Source organism: Entamoeba invadens (assembly GCF_000330505.1).
Source record: "Entamoeba invadens IP1 unplaced genomic scaffold scaff_1105074725223, whole genome shotgun sequence".
NCBI lineage: Eukaryota > Evosea > Mastigamoebida > Endamoebidae > Entamoeba > Entamoeba invadens.
In genome coordinates this window covers 139,605-151,771 of record NW_004440453.1, presented here as the reverse complement: position 1 = coordinate 151,771, position 12,167 = coordinate 139,605, and the positions used below count along the sequence as shown (strand labels likewise).

At 31.3% G+C, this 12,167-nt stretch overlaps 3 protein-coding genes across 3 annotated transcripts; 1 reads left to right on the top strand and 2 right to left on the bottom strand.

The window, feature by feature from the left end:
- Positions 1 to 1,956: 1,956 nt before the first annotated feature.
- On the top strand, positions 1,957 to 4,126 carry EIN_452340 (hypothetical protein; the record flags this gene model as incomplete). The annotated part of the gene is made up of 5 exons (XM_004258266.1): positions 1,957 to 2,322; positions 2,792 to 2,951; positions 3,174 to 3,478; positions 3,542 to 3,723; positions 3,868 to 4,126. 5 exons carry the CDS (start codon positions 1,957 to 1,959, stop codon positions 4,124 to 4,126), a joined length of 1,272 nt encoding a protein of 423 aa, XP_004258314.1.
- A 3,956-nt stretch (positions 4,127 to 8,082) lies between these two features.
- On the bottom strand, positions 8,083 to 8,928 carry EIN_452330 (interleukin-1 receptor-associated kinase, putative; the record flags this gene model as incomplete). Its single annotated transcript, XM_004258265.1, has 1 exon — positions 8,083 to 8,928. One exon carries the CDS (start codon positions 8,926 to 8,928, stop codon positions 8,083 to 8,085), a length of 846 nt encoding a protein of 281 aa, XP_004258313.1.
- A 39-nt stretch (positions 8,929 to 8,967) lies between these two features.
- On the bottom strand, positions 8,968 to 12,167 carry EIN_452320 (hypothetical protein; the record flags this gene model as incomplete). Its single annotated transcript, XM_004258264.1, has 1 exon — positions 8,968 to 12,167. A coding segment is annotated over one exon (3,200 nt), but the record flags the coding sequence as incomplete, so codon positions are not given.

Sequence of the window (12,167 nt, the reverse complement as noted above, 5' to 3'; positions counted from 1 at the left end):
AGAATGGAAATTATATTTAAAAAACTATAACGAATAGTTTATTTATCATAATGTATAATAATTAAAGAGTTATGAAAGTGTAATTTTGGATTTCAATTATCTCAAATACTTTATTTTCAAAAAACAATACAAGTTGCTCAAAACAAGAAGGTTTCAGACGAGAAAGATGGGTATAACCAACAATTGCAAGCAGAGAAGACAAAGACTGCTGCTTTGACTTCGGCCAAGAATGCAAGTGATAAGAAGATTTTTGCTTTGAACTCGGAGAAAGACGAATTAGAAGATAAGAACAGAAAACTTGATTCTTCCAATAAAGATGCTCAGAGAAAACTTGCTGAGTTGACAAAGAGAATTGAAGACTGACTGAATGATTCTGATATGTTGAAAGCACAGAAGGCCGACTACGAAGCTTAACACGTTTGGTATATCTTTTGGTAATTATTTCCTTTTTCTTTTTACCTTATAATTGTTTTTGCCATTTTAATAGATTTGATCGTTTAAAACATAATGAGTTTAACCGAAATTGATGTTCTTGATGATGAGAATTTTTCTGATGATGACAATGTTGCTGAAACAAATTTGGTGGTTACTTTTCCAAATGAAATAATTACACAAAACACTGAACAAAAAGAAATTGAAAACATAATTATTGAGACCCAATCCCAAATTGCTTTTGTAGAACCCGAAAAATGGGCAGAAAATGGTTTGACAAATGATTCTTTTGACATTGATCGTTTCAAAGAAAACTGTCGAAATTTGAACTTCAAAATTGAAGAATCTATCCTGCACAACCCCAAATTACTTTTCAAATATTATTTTTGTCCCGAAATAATAGATATAATAGCCTTTGGAATCAACCAAAGAGCACAAGATGACAAAAATAGAAAATGTGTTTTTAAACCAATACTTCCCAATGAAGTTTTTTGTTTTTTGGGAGTGCTGATTTATTTAGCAGGAATAAAATGGCAATTGCCATTGAAAGATATTTACAACCCGGAAATTGGTGTTCCCTTTGTGCAAATTTGTTTGACAATTACAAGATTTCGGGAAATTTGCCGATACTTCAGATGTGATGACAAAAACAAAAGAGAGGGGTTACGAAAACAAGGAATTAAAAATGAAGGAATTTTTGAAATCTCGCAAATTTTCGAAAATAACCTCAGGAACATTTCCGATCCCGGAGAATTACTCTGTATTGATGAAAGGATGTCGAAATTTCTTGGGAGAGCACACGACAAAATTTACAACCTCATGAAACCGATCAAAAGAGGGTTTGAGTATTTGTTATTGGTTGATACAAAAACCAACATTTGTGTCAACATGTTTCAGTTTTACAAAGGGTGTGTTGAAGGAGATGGTAATATTGGGAGAAAATTGGCAAACAAACTTATTGAAGGAATCAAAAAAGAAGAAAAATCTATTTATAAAATACAAATGGATTCACGATTTATAGAAATAGATTATTTGCAAAAATGGAAGAAACAAAACATTGAAGTTATTGGAACAGTCAGGAAATCAAAATTATTGCCAGAAAATTGGAACCAAAAAACAACCCCCAAAAAGCAAGAATACAAAACAATCAAAAAAGAGATAAAAAAAGCAGAAAAAGCGAAAAAACCAAAAAAAGAAGTTGAAGTTGAAGTAAAAAAGCGGGAAACTTTACTTAAAAGGTTGGAAGAAGAAATCAAAGAGGAAAAAGAAAAAAATCCACTTTTTAACAAATTGTGGACAAAAAATGGATTATTTTTAAATTGTTTCAATCCTTCGAAAACAAAAACAGTATCCATTGTTTCCACGTTCTTTGAAAACAAGGGATTTTCTGTTGAAAACGGGAAAACAAATTTAAATTGCCTTTACAACAAAATGAAGTTTCCCGTCGACATTTTCAACTACTTGTGCGCGTATTATCCCGTTCCATTTAAGTCAAGCCGATGTACGTTTGCATTGTTCAAAAATATGTTGGAGGTTGGAATGACAAACGTTTATGTCATTTCACGCATTTTTGAAAAGAATCTTGAACACGGTTCGTTTCTCAGAAAACTTGGCAAATCGTTGTGTGAAGAACACATTGCCAGCAAATTTGAAACACTAGATGAAAAGGACCAAGTGAAAACCGTGTCCACTTTGAAGAATTGTCAAATGGGAATTGTTGAGGCAATGAAAACAGTTGTTAGCGGGGAAAGTGAACGAGGAAAGTGTCTGTCTTGTCTTTTGGCACAGACGAAGAAGAGTAGTAAAAACAGAAGAAACAAAAAAGATGTAAGAACTGTTAAAAGGTGTTTTTTGTGTTACCGACCGTGCTGTAAAAACCATTCGATCAATGTTTGTGATGTTTGTCAAGGGAAAGTTGATATTGGAGACGACTACAAAGAAGTTAGAAAATTTCCTGCTTTTTCTAAGAGGGTAAGGAAACATTACAAAGAAGCAAAAAGAGGTTCAATTCCCGATTGTTAGGGAAGAAGTCGAAAATCTTACTTAAATGACTCGTATTTGAAACTTTGTTTGAATAAGATGTATTGGATATTTTTTCCTGGGTTTAGCTTGGACAGTTTTTTACACAATAAAAATTATGAAAAAAAACCAATTTCAAACTTTTTTGACATGAGTAGCAAAAAACAAATGAAAAAATTAACAAGATACTAACCAAACGTGTTAAATCCAAGTGTTGAAGGATGACATGGAGAAGACTGAAAAAAATTTGGCTGGTGCTAAATCGAATATGCTTTAAAAAGACGTTGAAATTAATAACTTGAACGAACACCTTGCCTAAACTGCTGATAACAAATACAAGCTTGAGGCCGATGCTGAGAACACGAATAGAAAGAAAGATGCTCAAGAAAAGCAATTGTCTCAATTGAAGGCTGACAATGACAACTTGACTAAAGCCAAATCAGTTGTTGATGCCAAATTGGAAGACGCTGAAAGAGAAAAAGCTGTTCTTAACGTAAAAAGTTGAAGCCGCAATTGAGAAGTTGAGAATTACAAAAACGACTTGGGAAGAACCAAAGCCGAACTTGACCAACTCCAACAGGACTTTGACTGTCTTAAAAAGAATGCAGACACTGATGCTGCTGATAAGAAGAAACTCAATGGAACTGTTAATAATAGCAATAAGAAGATTGAGGAATTGAATGCCAAAGTCGACTAACTTTCTGGTGTTATCACAAGAAAAGAACAAGAAGTTGCTGAAGCCGACGAAGAGCTTGAAACAGTCAAGAAGGACAAATTTGCGAAAGAAATAGAAGCGAAGAAGTTGAAAACGGAAAACGACGAAATTAAAGAGAACATGAAGAACTTGGCTTATGACAAAGACCTACTTTCTTCAGAAAAGAAGAAGCTTCAATACGAATATGACCAATTCAATAACTTGGTGTTTGGACACGAAGACGAGACAAACAATTTGAATGGTTCAATCAAAAAGTTACAAAGAGACTTAGAAGCAAACAACACCGAGTTGAGAGACAGAACAACAAAGAGTGTTAGAACTGAACTTGATCAAGAAAAGAAAGACCACACTGAAACTTAATTGATTAAATGAAAGTATGAAAAGGATATTGCTGAAATCACATTCAGAGCTGAAACCCTTGAAAAGAAAGTCCAGATGGCTGAACAAGAGAATGTTGAGACTGTGAGAGATTATAAAACCGCTATTGAAGAATTGATGAGAACAAAGACAGAACTCGATGATAAACAAGACAAATGTGACAAACTTGAAGACGACTTGTCTGAGATGAAGACTGAATTGAGGCAACATTTAAAAACAGTTGAAAAACATTTATGAGAAAAAATTAACTGAATTGAATGAACAACTTAATCTTGAAAGAATTATCGCTCAAAAAGCTAAAGCACAGAAGAAGAAATATGCAGACAAACTCAGAGAATCGGAACAGAAGAGAAAGAAGCACAAAACGCGGCTGCTAAAGCTAATAAACAAGCCAAACAGTATGACAGAAAGGTCGAAGAGGCTGAGAGAAAGCTTGCAGAATTCGAACAGAAAGAATCTACTTTCAACATGATTGTTGGTAAGACACAAGCCGATTTGAAGAAGACTCAACAATCAGTTAAAAACGGCCAATTGAGAATTGTTGAGTTGGAAGACATATCAGAAAGGCTGGTGAAGATCTGAACAACAAACAACTTGAAGTTGATCGGGTAAGTGCAATTACTTTTGAAAATCAAGAACAATTCGATTCAAGTAAAACACAAAAAGACAAGGATAATTAATTATTACAATGTTTTTTAGTTTTTTTTTAATTAAAATCTAGTTAAAAATCAAGAATTAAGTTTTTTAAAATATAATATTTTTGTTATTTTTTATAGTTTATTTCAACTAGATGCCTCGAGTCTCTAAAAGATGGACTCTAATTTAGAGTCTTACTTAGAGTCTATGGGTAGACTCTAATAATTCCACAAGAAATGCTTTTCAAACAATTATTGAATGATGGATTTTTCCAATGACAAAAAACATTGGTGATGTTCTATTTTTGATAAAAAACTAGGGTTTTTATCACAAATTGATACAAATTGATAAAACCATTTTTACTTTATTTGTAGAACTTAAAAATACATTTAAAAGTAGCGAGAAGAGGAAGCGGAAAATGCTAAATTATAAATCATTTAAATTTGTTTTCTGTTTACAAAGCATGTTTTTGAATAACCCTCAAAAAGTTTTTTGGTTGTATTATTTATTCAATTCGAAATTGAACCAACAAGTAGTACCCCCTCTTTGATGTTTTTCTATCTTGTCATTCATTTTCTAATTATAAATTGGTGTTATTGTTATTATGTTTGACGTTTTAATATTAAATAGTGCCGTCTTTTGATAATATTTTGATAATTTATAAATAATTATATACTGGTTCTGTATTTTGAATCTTATTATTGTTTTTGTCTCATAGTTTCTTTTGGTAGTATTATAATAGTTATAATATAGTTATTCGTTTAAATAAACATTGTTTTTATATTGTTTTTTATAATAATTTTATAGTTGTTCAATTGTCCATTAAATTATATGGTAATAATTGTCTGAGTTTCGTTCTTAATTTGCTTTCAAATAACATTTTACATCAATTTCCCTATTTGTTCTTTATTTTACTATTGTTTTTCAAGTAATTGTTTAAGTCGGCAATTAATTCAATATTTGATTGACTGTTTTTGATATTGCATCAGAGGCAGTTTATGTTTCATGGTATCGTGTTTGTTTTTTGTGTGTTTTTTTGTTTGTTTTTTAACTTATTGGTAAAAATTGGAAATACGTACTAATCGGTTATCACATTTGCAAGTGTAAAAAGCTATTTTGATCATCAACCGCCGTTTATTTTCGTGTTTTCCTATTGGATTATGGTTTTTAGAAGTTTCGATAGTTCCTTGTTATTGAAATACGGAAGTAACGAAACTGGGTGCTCCTTTGGTTTTTGTCTTATAAGGACCTGTTTAAACCTGAAAAATCCCAAAAAGTATAATTCAGAGAAATTTTGGCATGGTTTTCTTTCAAAAACAATATTATATTGGCCTGAAATAAGAGTTTTCCACCCTAAAAAAATCAGTGAATAACTTTTTTACCAGTTAGCGTTGTGTTTTCAAGTTCAAATAAGAAAAAATTGAATTAAAAAATAGTAAAAAACGGGAAAAAAACAAATAATTTACTTGAAAACAATTTTGTTATTCGGCATTTTGTTATAAAATAATGGTAAACGCCTGATCGTGATAATAAGTGATAAAAGTCGGTTTGGGTTGTATCCAGACAAAAAGTAATGTTGGAGACCAAAATCATTTTTAGCAAATCTACTTTAATTTAACAAAAGTAAAGGCAACAGAAAAGTTCCCAAAGCCATCAAAGAACATTTTTCTCAAACTCCCAAACACAACTGTTCAATAATGGTATGGGGAGCTATCGGGGTCGGATACAAGAGTAAATTAATATGTTGTTCACAAAAAGAGGGAGGAAAACAATATATTGAAACTCTCGGAAAAGTTCATTTCTTCGAAAATGTTAGAAAGAAACTAAACAACAACATTGTGCATTTTCAACAAGATGGTGCTCCTGCCCATCGCTCAGTTGCAACTAAAAAATCTTTACAATCAAAGGGTGTAAGGCTGATGATATGGCCATCAAATTCTCCAGATCTATCTTCAATAGAACATTTATGGGGAATTATGGATATAAAGTTAAGAAAAAACTACCCGGTTATTAAAACCGAAACTAGATTGTTTTTTATTGAGAAAGATTTGGAATGAAATTCCACAATCATTGGTCGACAAATTGATGTTTTCAATTAAAACACATTTTGAATTATGTGTGAGTCAAAAAGGAGGTCCAATTGGCCATTTATCAAATTTCAAACAATTGAAAAAATGGAAAAAATCCAGTGTTTTAAAAATAGAGTCTTGGGAGTTTGAACCTTATTATTAATGAAAAATTTGTTTATTGTAATTGGTTATTAATTGAAAAAATAATTCTGAAGCAATATAAAAATAGAACAGCAAGTTTTCCTGTATATTTTTGTAAAACATACCTATCAAAAAAATGTACACTTCCTAAAAAACGGAACCAGTTTATATAATATCTCATAACATGTAATTATCAACAATAAGTTTTATAATTAACATTATGAACAATGTTGCAGTTAAACAATGAAATAAGTAACAATTTATAATATTTGACTTTTTTTTCGTTTTAACAAAATGTCACATCAATAACAAATAAGTATTAATCATTATTTAAGAATAACAATATCATTAACGGTCATCATTCAACTAAAAACTATATATAAACTATATATGTATATGAACAATTACGTATGTTCGTTATTAATTTATTTAAACGTTTTAATGTGTTGATAACTTTGTTGTGTAAATAATTGAAAACATTATTTACTTTGGATTAATAACAATTGTTTTTTTCACAATGTACTTTAATAACTATTTTTAAAAAAAATTGACAAAAAATGCATTTTTGAACATCATTTGGATTTTTGAAAAAAAAACAAAATATTTAAAGTTTTGGGGTTTTTTTATTTATTTTTTGAACTTGATTCAGTTTTACAGTTAATATTTTTGTTTCTTGATAATTTTGTTTGAATAAATTAATCCCAAAAGTGGAGATAAAGCTATTAAAAATTATTAAATTCTTAAATGTGGTTTTTTCAGTTTGAAAAAAATAGAAAAAACTTCAGTTCACAAACTGCGAAGTACTAAGGTATACCATTTTTTCTTTTTCAAAAAACTATTACAGTAAAAATTCTATCGGTGTGTGGAGTCATGAAAATAGTTTTCCCAAAGTGTGTATTTTTTTTCTTTTTTAATTTCTGGCAAAAAAACTACAAAATAATGAAATTTATAAAACAATCCACAATCAAGAAAAATGACAAAAAGTATTTTTTGTTTTTTTTGAAAAAAAAACGTAACACATGTAAACATAAAATTCAAAATAATTTTTGGTGTGTAACATTTTATTTTCGTTTTTATGTAATTAATTGTCCTCAAAATAAACTTTTGCTTGCTACTTTTAATAGTCTCGGTTTATGGCTTCGGCAAACCTTGCTTTTTTTCTGTAATAAAAAAATTTCATAAAAAAATAAAAAGGCTCTTTTCATTTTTTAAAATATTGTTTGAATAAAAAACCCTGAATTTTTTCCTTTTGTTGTTGAAAAGGGAAAAAAATAAATTATAAATTTAATTATAATTATATTAACAAATAACCATTTTTTGAAAGAATCGGTTTTTAAGTGGAAGCGGGTTTTTATCCCCCCTTTACCTATTTTATCATACCCTTATTGTAATGATAAAATTATTATTGTTAATATATAAGCAAGTCAATTAATAATAATAATTTAAGTAATATGCACATTTATTGATTTTGATCATTATAATGATAATAATCATTGCAAACTTTGTGGTTAAAAAACATCATTTGTTCGAAAAATGATACTTTATTATTTATGTTTTTGACAGTATATATCTTAAAGTCTATTAAGTCTTTTAATCTTTTGAACAATTGGACAATTAACTGAATTAATTTTGAAGTTTCAAAACTAAAACTTATTTCTAAATCTATGTAATGTAAATTAACAATTCAATAATTCAAATCATCATATTTTCAAGCTTTTTTCTTACGATTTCAATTGTATTTCTGTCTTCTTTTTTATGTGCCCAACAGTTTGATATTAATTTGTATTGTTCGTCTGTCATAGATTCATTTTTTGAAAGACTTTTTCCATCGTTTACAAATTCTGCAATTTTCCATGGAAATTTAAATTCGTTTTTAATGTAAGCTTCCCTCCAAGAAATCGTCTCGAACATTGTTATTGCGAACGAATAAATGTCTGCACTCTTCTTGTATTTCTCTTGTTTCAAAATTTCAGGTGCCATGTAAACTGGTGTACCAACACCTTTAGTGAATGTCATGTTGGTTTGCAGCATATTTACATTTCTTGATGATCCAAAGTCGGTCAGTTTTGCATTCACTATTTCATTTACATCCAGTGATAACACTAGAAAATTGTCTGGCTTGATGTCTCTGTGTAATATCCCATTCTCGTGTAAATATTGAATTCCTTTTAAAGCATCTAGTAGAAATTTAATTCGCAACTTCATATCAATTTCATCACTCTTTTTGTGTTTTATCAAGTCTTGGAGTGACCCAAATGATGCAAATTCGGTGACCATACACACCTTACTTGGTATGAATACAGCGCCATAGAAGTGGATAATGTAATCACATCGGAACTTGTCTAGCACGGCAACTTCTTTTTCAAACTCTGCAAGTCCACTTTCATAAATATCAAGTTGTTTCATCTTTTTGATTGCAACACAAACGCCTCTGTATTGCCCTTTGTAGACAATCCCAAAACCTCCCTCTCCTAGTTTTTCGTCTTCTATGATTTCTCTGTAATTCAATTTGGTTGTTTGTTCAGTCTCGATTTCCATTTCAATTTTTGCATTTTCAATGACACCGGTTGCTATATTTTACGAAGTTATTGCTACACTTTCTTTTGTGACACAAGTGCACAGCGGCTTAATAATTATTTCAAACTCACAAGCATATCCAGGCTTCAATGTCACAAGTGGTGGCACACTTCGTATCTCGTAATAGTCACACCCTTCCATCACACTGAATTGAACTTTTAAGTTGCTTTTCGACACATTCCCAATACATACCAAATCTCTTGTCTCGATGTCAACTTTAAGTGGATCGTTGTCATCCAAATCAAATTTCAGTGTTGTCTTGTTTGACACTAAATTGGCACTTAATTTGACCATCTCGATGTTTGATCGACTCATTTTGAAGTTGCAAATGTTCTGCTCTTTTTTCTTCTGTTTTCTCTTTTGTATCATTGATATCGCAATTAGTATAATAGCAACAATAAACACTATGATCACAAAAGTGACTGATATTGGCACGCCAACAACCAACCCATAATTTGTCACTTTCACACAATAATCACCGGCGTCACTTGGTTTGTGAAAGCCTTCACATTCTGTGCACTTTGAATTGTTTGCAGACAAACAAAACTCAACATTTTTGTAACTCACACACTGCGAGTCAACCAACACATAATCTTTTTCAACACATTTTTTACAATTTTGATAGCTGTCACATGAGATGCAGTTTTCAGAACAGTTTTTGCAAATGTAATTATCCAAGTAATACCCATCCTCACATCTTAGACACCCAATCGGTGTTTTAGTTTCACAATTAGTCAAGTTGTCATATGACACACACAGTTTACTTTCACTGCCAGATAGTTTGAAATGCTCGTTTTGACAACTCAAACAAGAAGTACTATCAACACAAGTACCACATGACTCATCACAAGAAATACAATCTGTTTTCTGTTTGTAATAGTGGTCTTTGCAAATTGCACACCCACCACCCGTCGGCAGTGTCAAGTCACATTTTGTAAATAAATTGCCAAGTGGTTCACATGTAAAGGTTGATGACAAGTAATACTGTGGATCGCATGTCAAGCAATATGAAGTGTTGTAACAATGATAACAGTGATTAGGACACTTCTCACACTCACTGTTGTTAAAGTAATAACCAGAAATGCATCTTTCGCACCCTTTGTTATTTCGAGTGAAACACGAAACTTCAACACCTTTCTTATCTTGTTTTGTGATGGTTGAATTGTTTTCTTCATCATTTTCTTGATCTTCAAACTGTTCTGAACATTTTCCATTCTTTAGTTTGAAAGAATCAAAACATTCAACACATTTGGATTGTGAAATCAGTGAATATTTACAATCAGCTATTTGAGTGTTAGAAATTGGAATACAAAAATCGTATTTTCCCTCATTGTTGAGAGTTTCTATTGCATAAAACCCTTCGTTACATTGTGGACATGACATTCCGTTAGCTTTGGCACACCCAACTTCACTTTGTTCAAAACAAAATCCATTTGTTTGTATCACATATTTTTCGTTACATCTCTTGCACTTTCCACCTTCACAATATTTACAATTTGGAACAGAACACACCGAGCATTTGCCATATTTAAGTTCCATGTTTACATCAACACATTTTGAACAATAATCTTTGCCGTATTTCAAACAATTGTTATCACTATTGCAGCTCATTGTTTCAACATTATAAATCGAATTGTTGCCACATGACAGTACTATACTTATTGATTTGTAATTTATACAAATCGACGAGTTGTTTTTACATGTCACACATTGATTGTTTTCATTCAAATAATTGCCATTGTCACATCTATAAACCACACCATTTCTCAATGATAATATATTAACTACATTTTGACAAGTGTTATCATTAACAACATACTTATCTTCACATTGAATGCATTCCTTTTGATTTTTGTAGTTTTTCTGATACTTACATTTTGATAGAGTGCTTTGACAGTCTGAGCCAACTGATATTTGATCAGAACAGTCACAAGATATTTTCGAAAGTGTTGATTTGAACACACAGTTGGTTGCCGACACACATTTGTTGTTTGACAGATAATATCCATCTGAACAACTTAGACACTGTTCTTGATTCGAAGAAGTCAAACAGCCACCCCCATTATTTTCGCATTTCTTTGTTGTGGCGTTGTAAAATGTGTTTGCTCCACAAGATTCACAAACACCAGTTTGTGAATCAAATGCATATGGCGAATAACAAGCGGTGCAAACAGGAATTCCAACCGTTTTAGTTGAGCACGTTTGACAATTTGGGATGCCAATGTAACACTTTTCACATGATGTTTCAGTGTTTTTATAACTTCCAGAAGCACAACTCAAACACGTTTGGTTGAAGAGGTAATACGGGTCTTGACACGACAAGCACTTGTTTTCTTTTGAATTACATGATTTACAATTTGTGATAGTTGTGTTACAAAATACACAGCCCCCACTTTCATTTGGATAAAATCCACTCTCACACTCAACACATTTTCTGTTGTAATCAGATGAACATACCTTGCAATTCTGATCAAATGATTTGCAAGCAACACACACACGACTCTTTGTTGCTTCAAACACATAATTGTTGATACACCCAGTGCACTTGCCTGTTGTTTGATCGCAGTTACCATTGCATGTAGCATCACATGAAACACACGTGTATGTTGAGTCGCTTGGATACATTCCGCTTGGTCGACACACACTGCATTTTCGTTGATATGTTGAGTCACACGTCAAACAATTTGAATCAAATGTTGCACATGAATCACACACTAAATTGTTTGATATTGAAAAGACGTAATTCGACGAACAACCAGTACACGCTCCTGTTGTACCACTGCATGAACCCCCACATGTGAAGTCACAATTACCACATTTATAGTTTTTTGATGGTTTTGGGTATTTTCCATTTGAACACAATTCACATTTTCTTGTATAATCAACTGCACATTTTGAACAGTATGAATCAAATTCAGAGCATTTTACACAAACTTTTGATATCGGAGAAGTTACTGTGTAATTTAACAAACACTGTGAACAAAATCCAGATGTCGAGTCACATGTATTTGGTTTACATGTTGAATCACAAGCAACACAATTTCCATTTAATAAATAAAACCCACTATTTTCTCGACATTTTATACACTTTCTTTCTCCATTTGAAGAACATTCAACACAGTTTGCATTAATGGTCGAACACTCAACACATTTATTACTTTTTGGTTCACTAAAAACTTTACCAGAAACACAATTGGTGC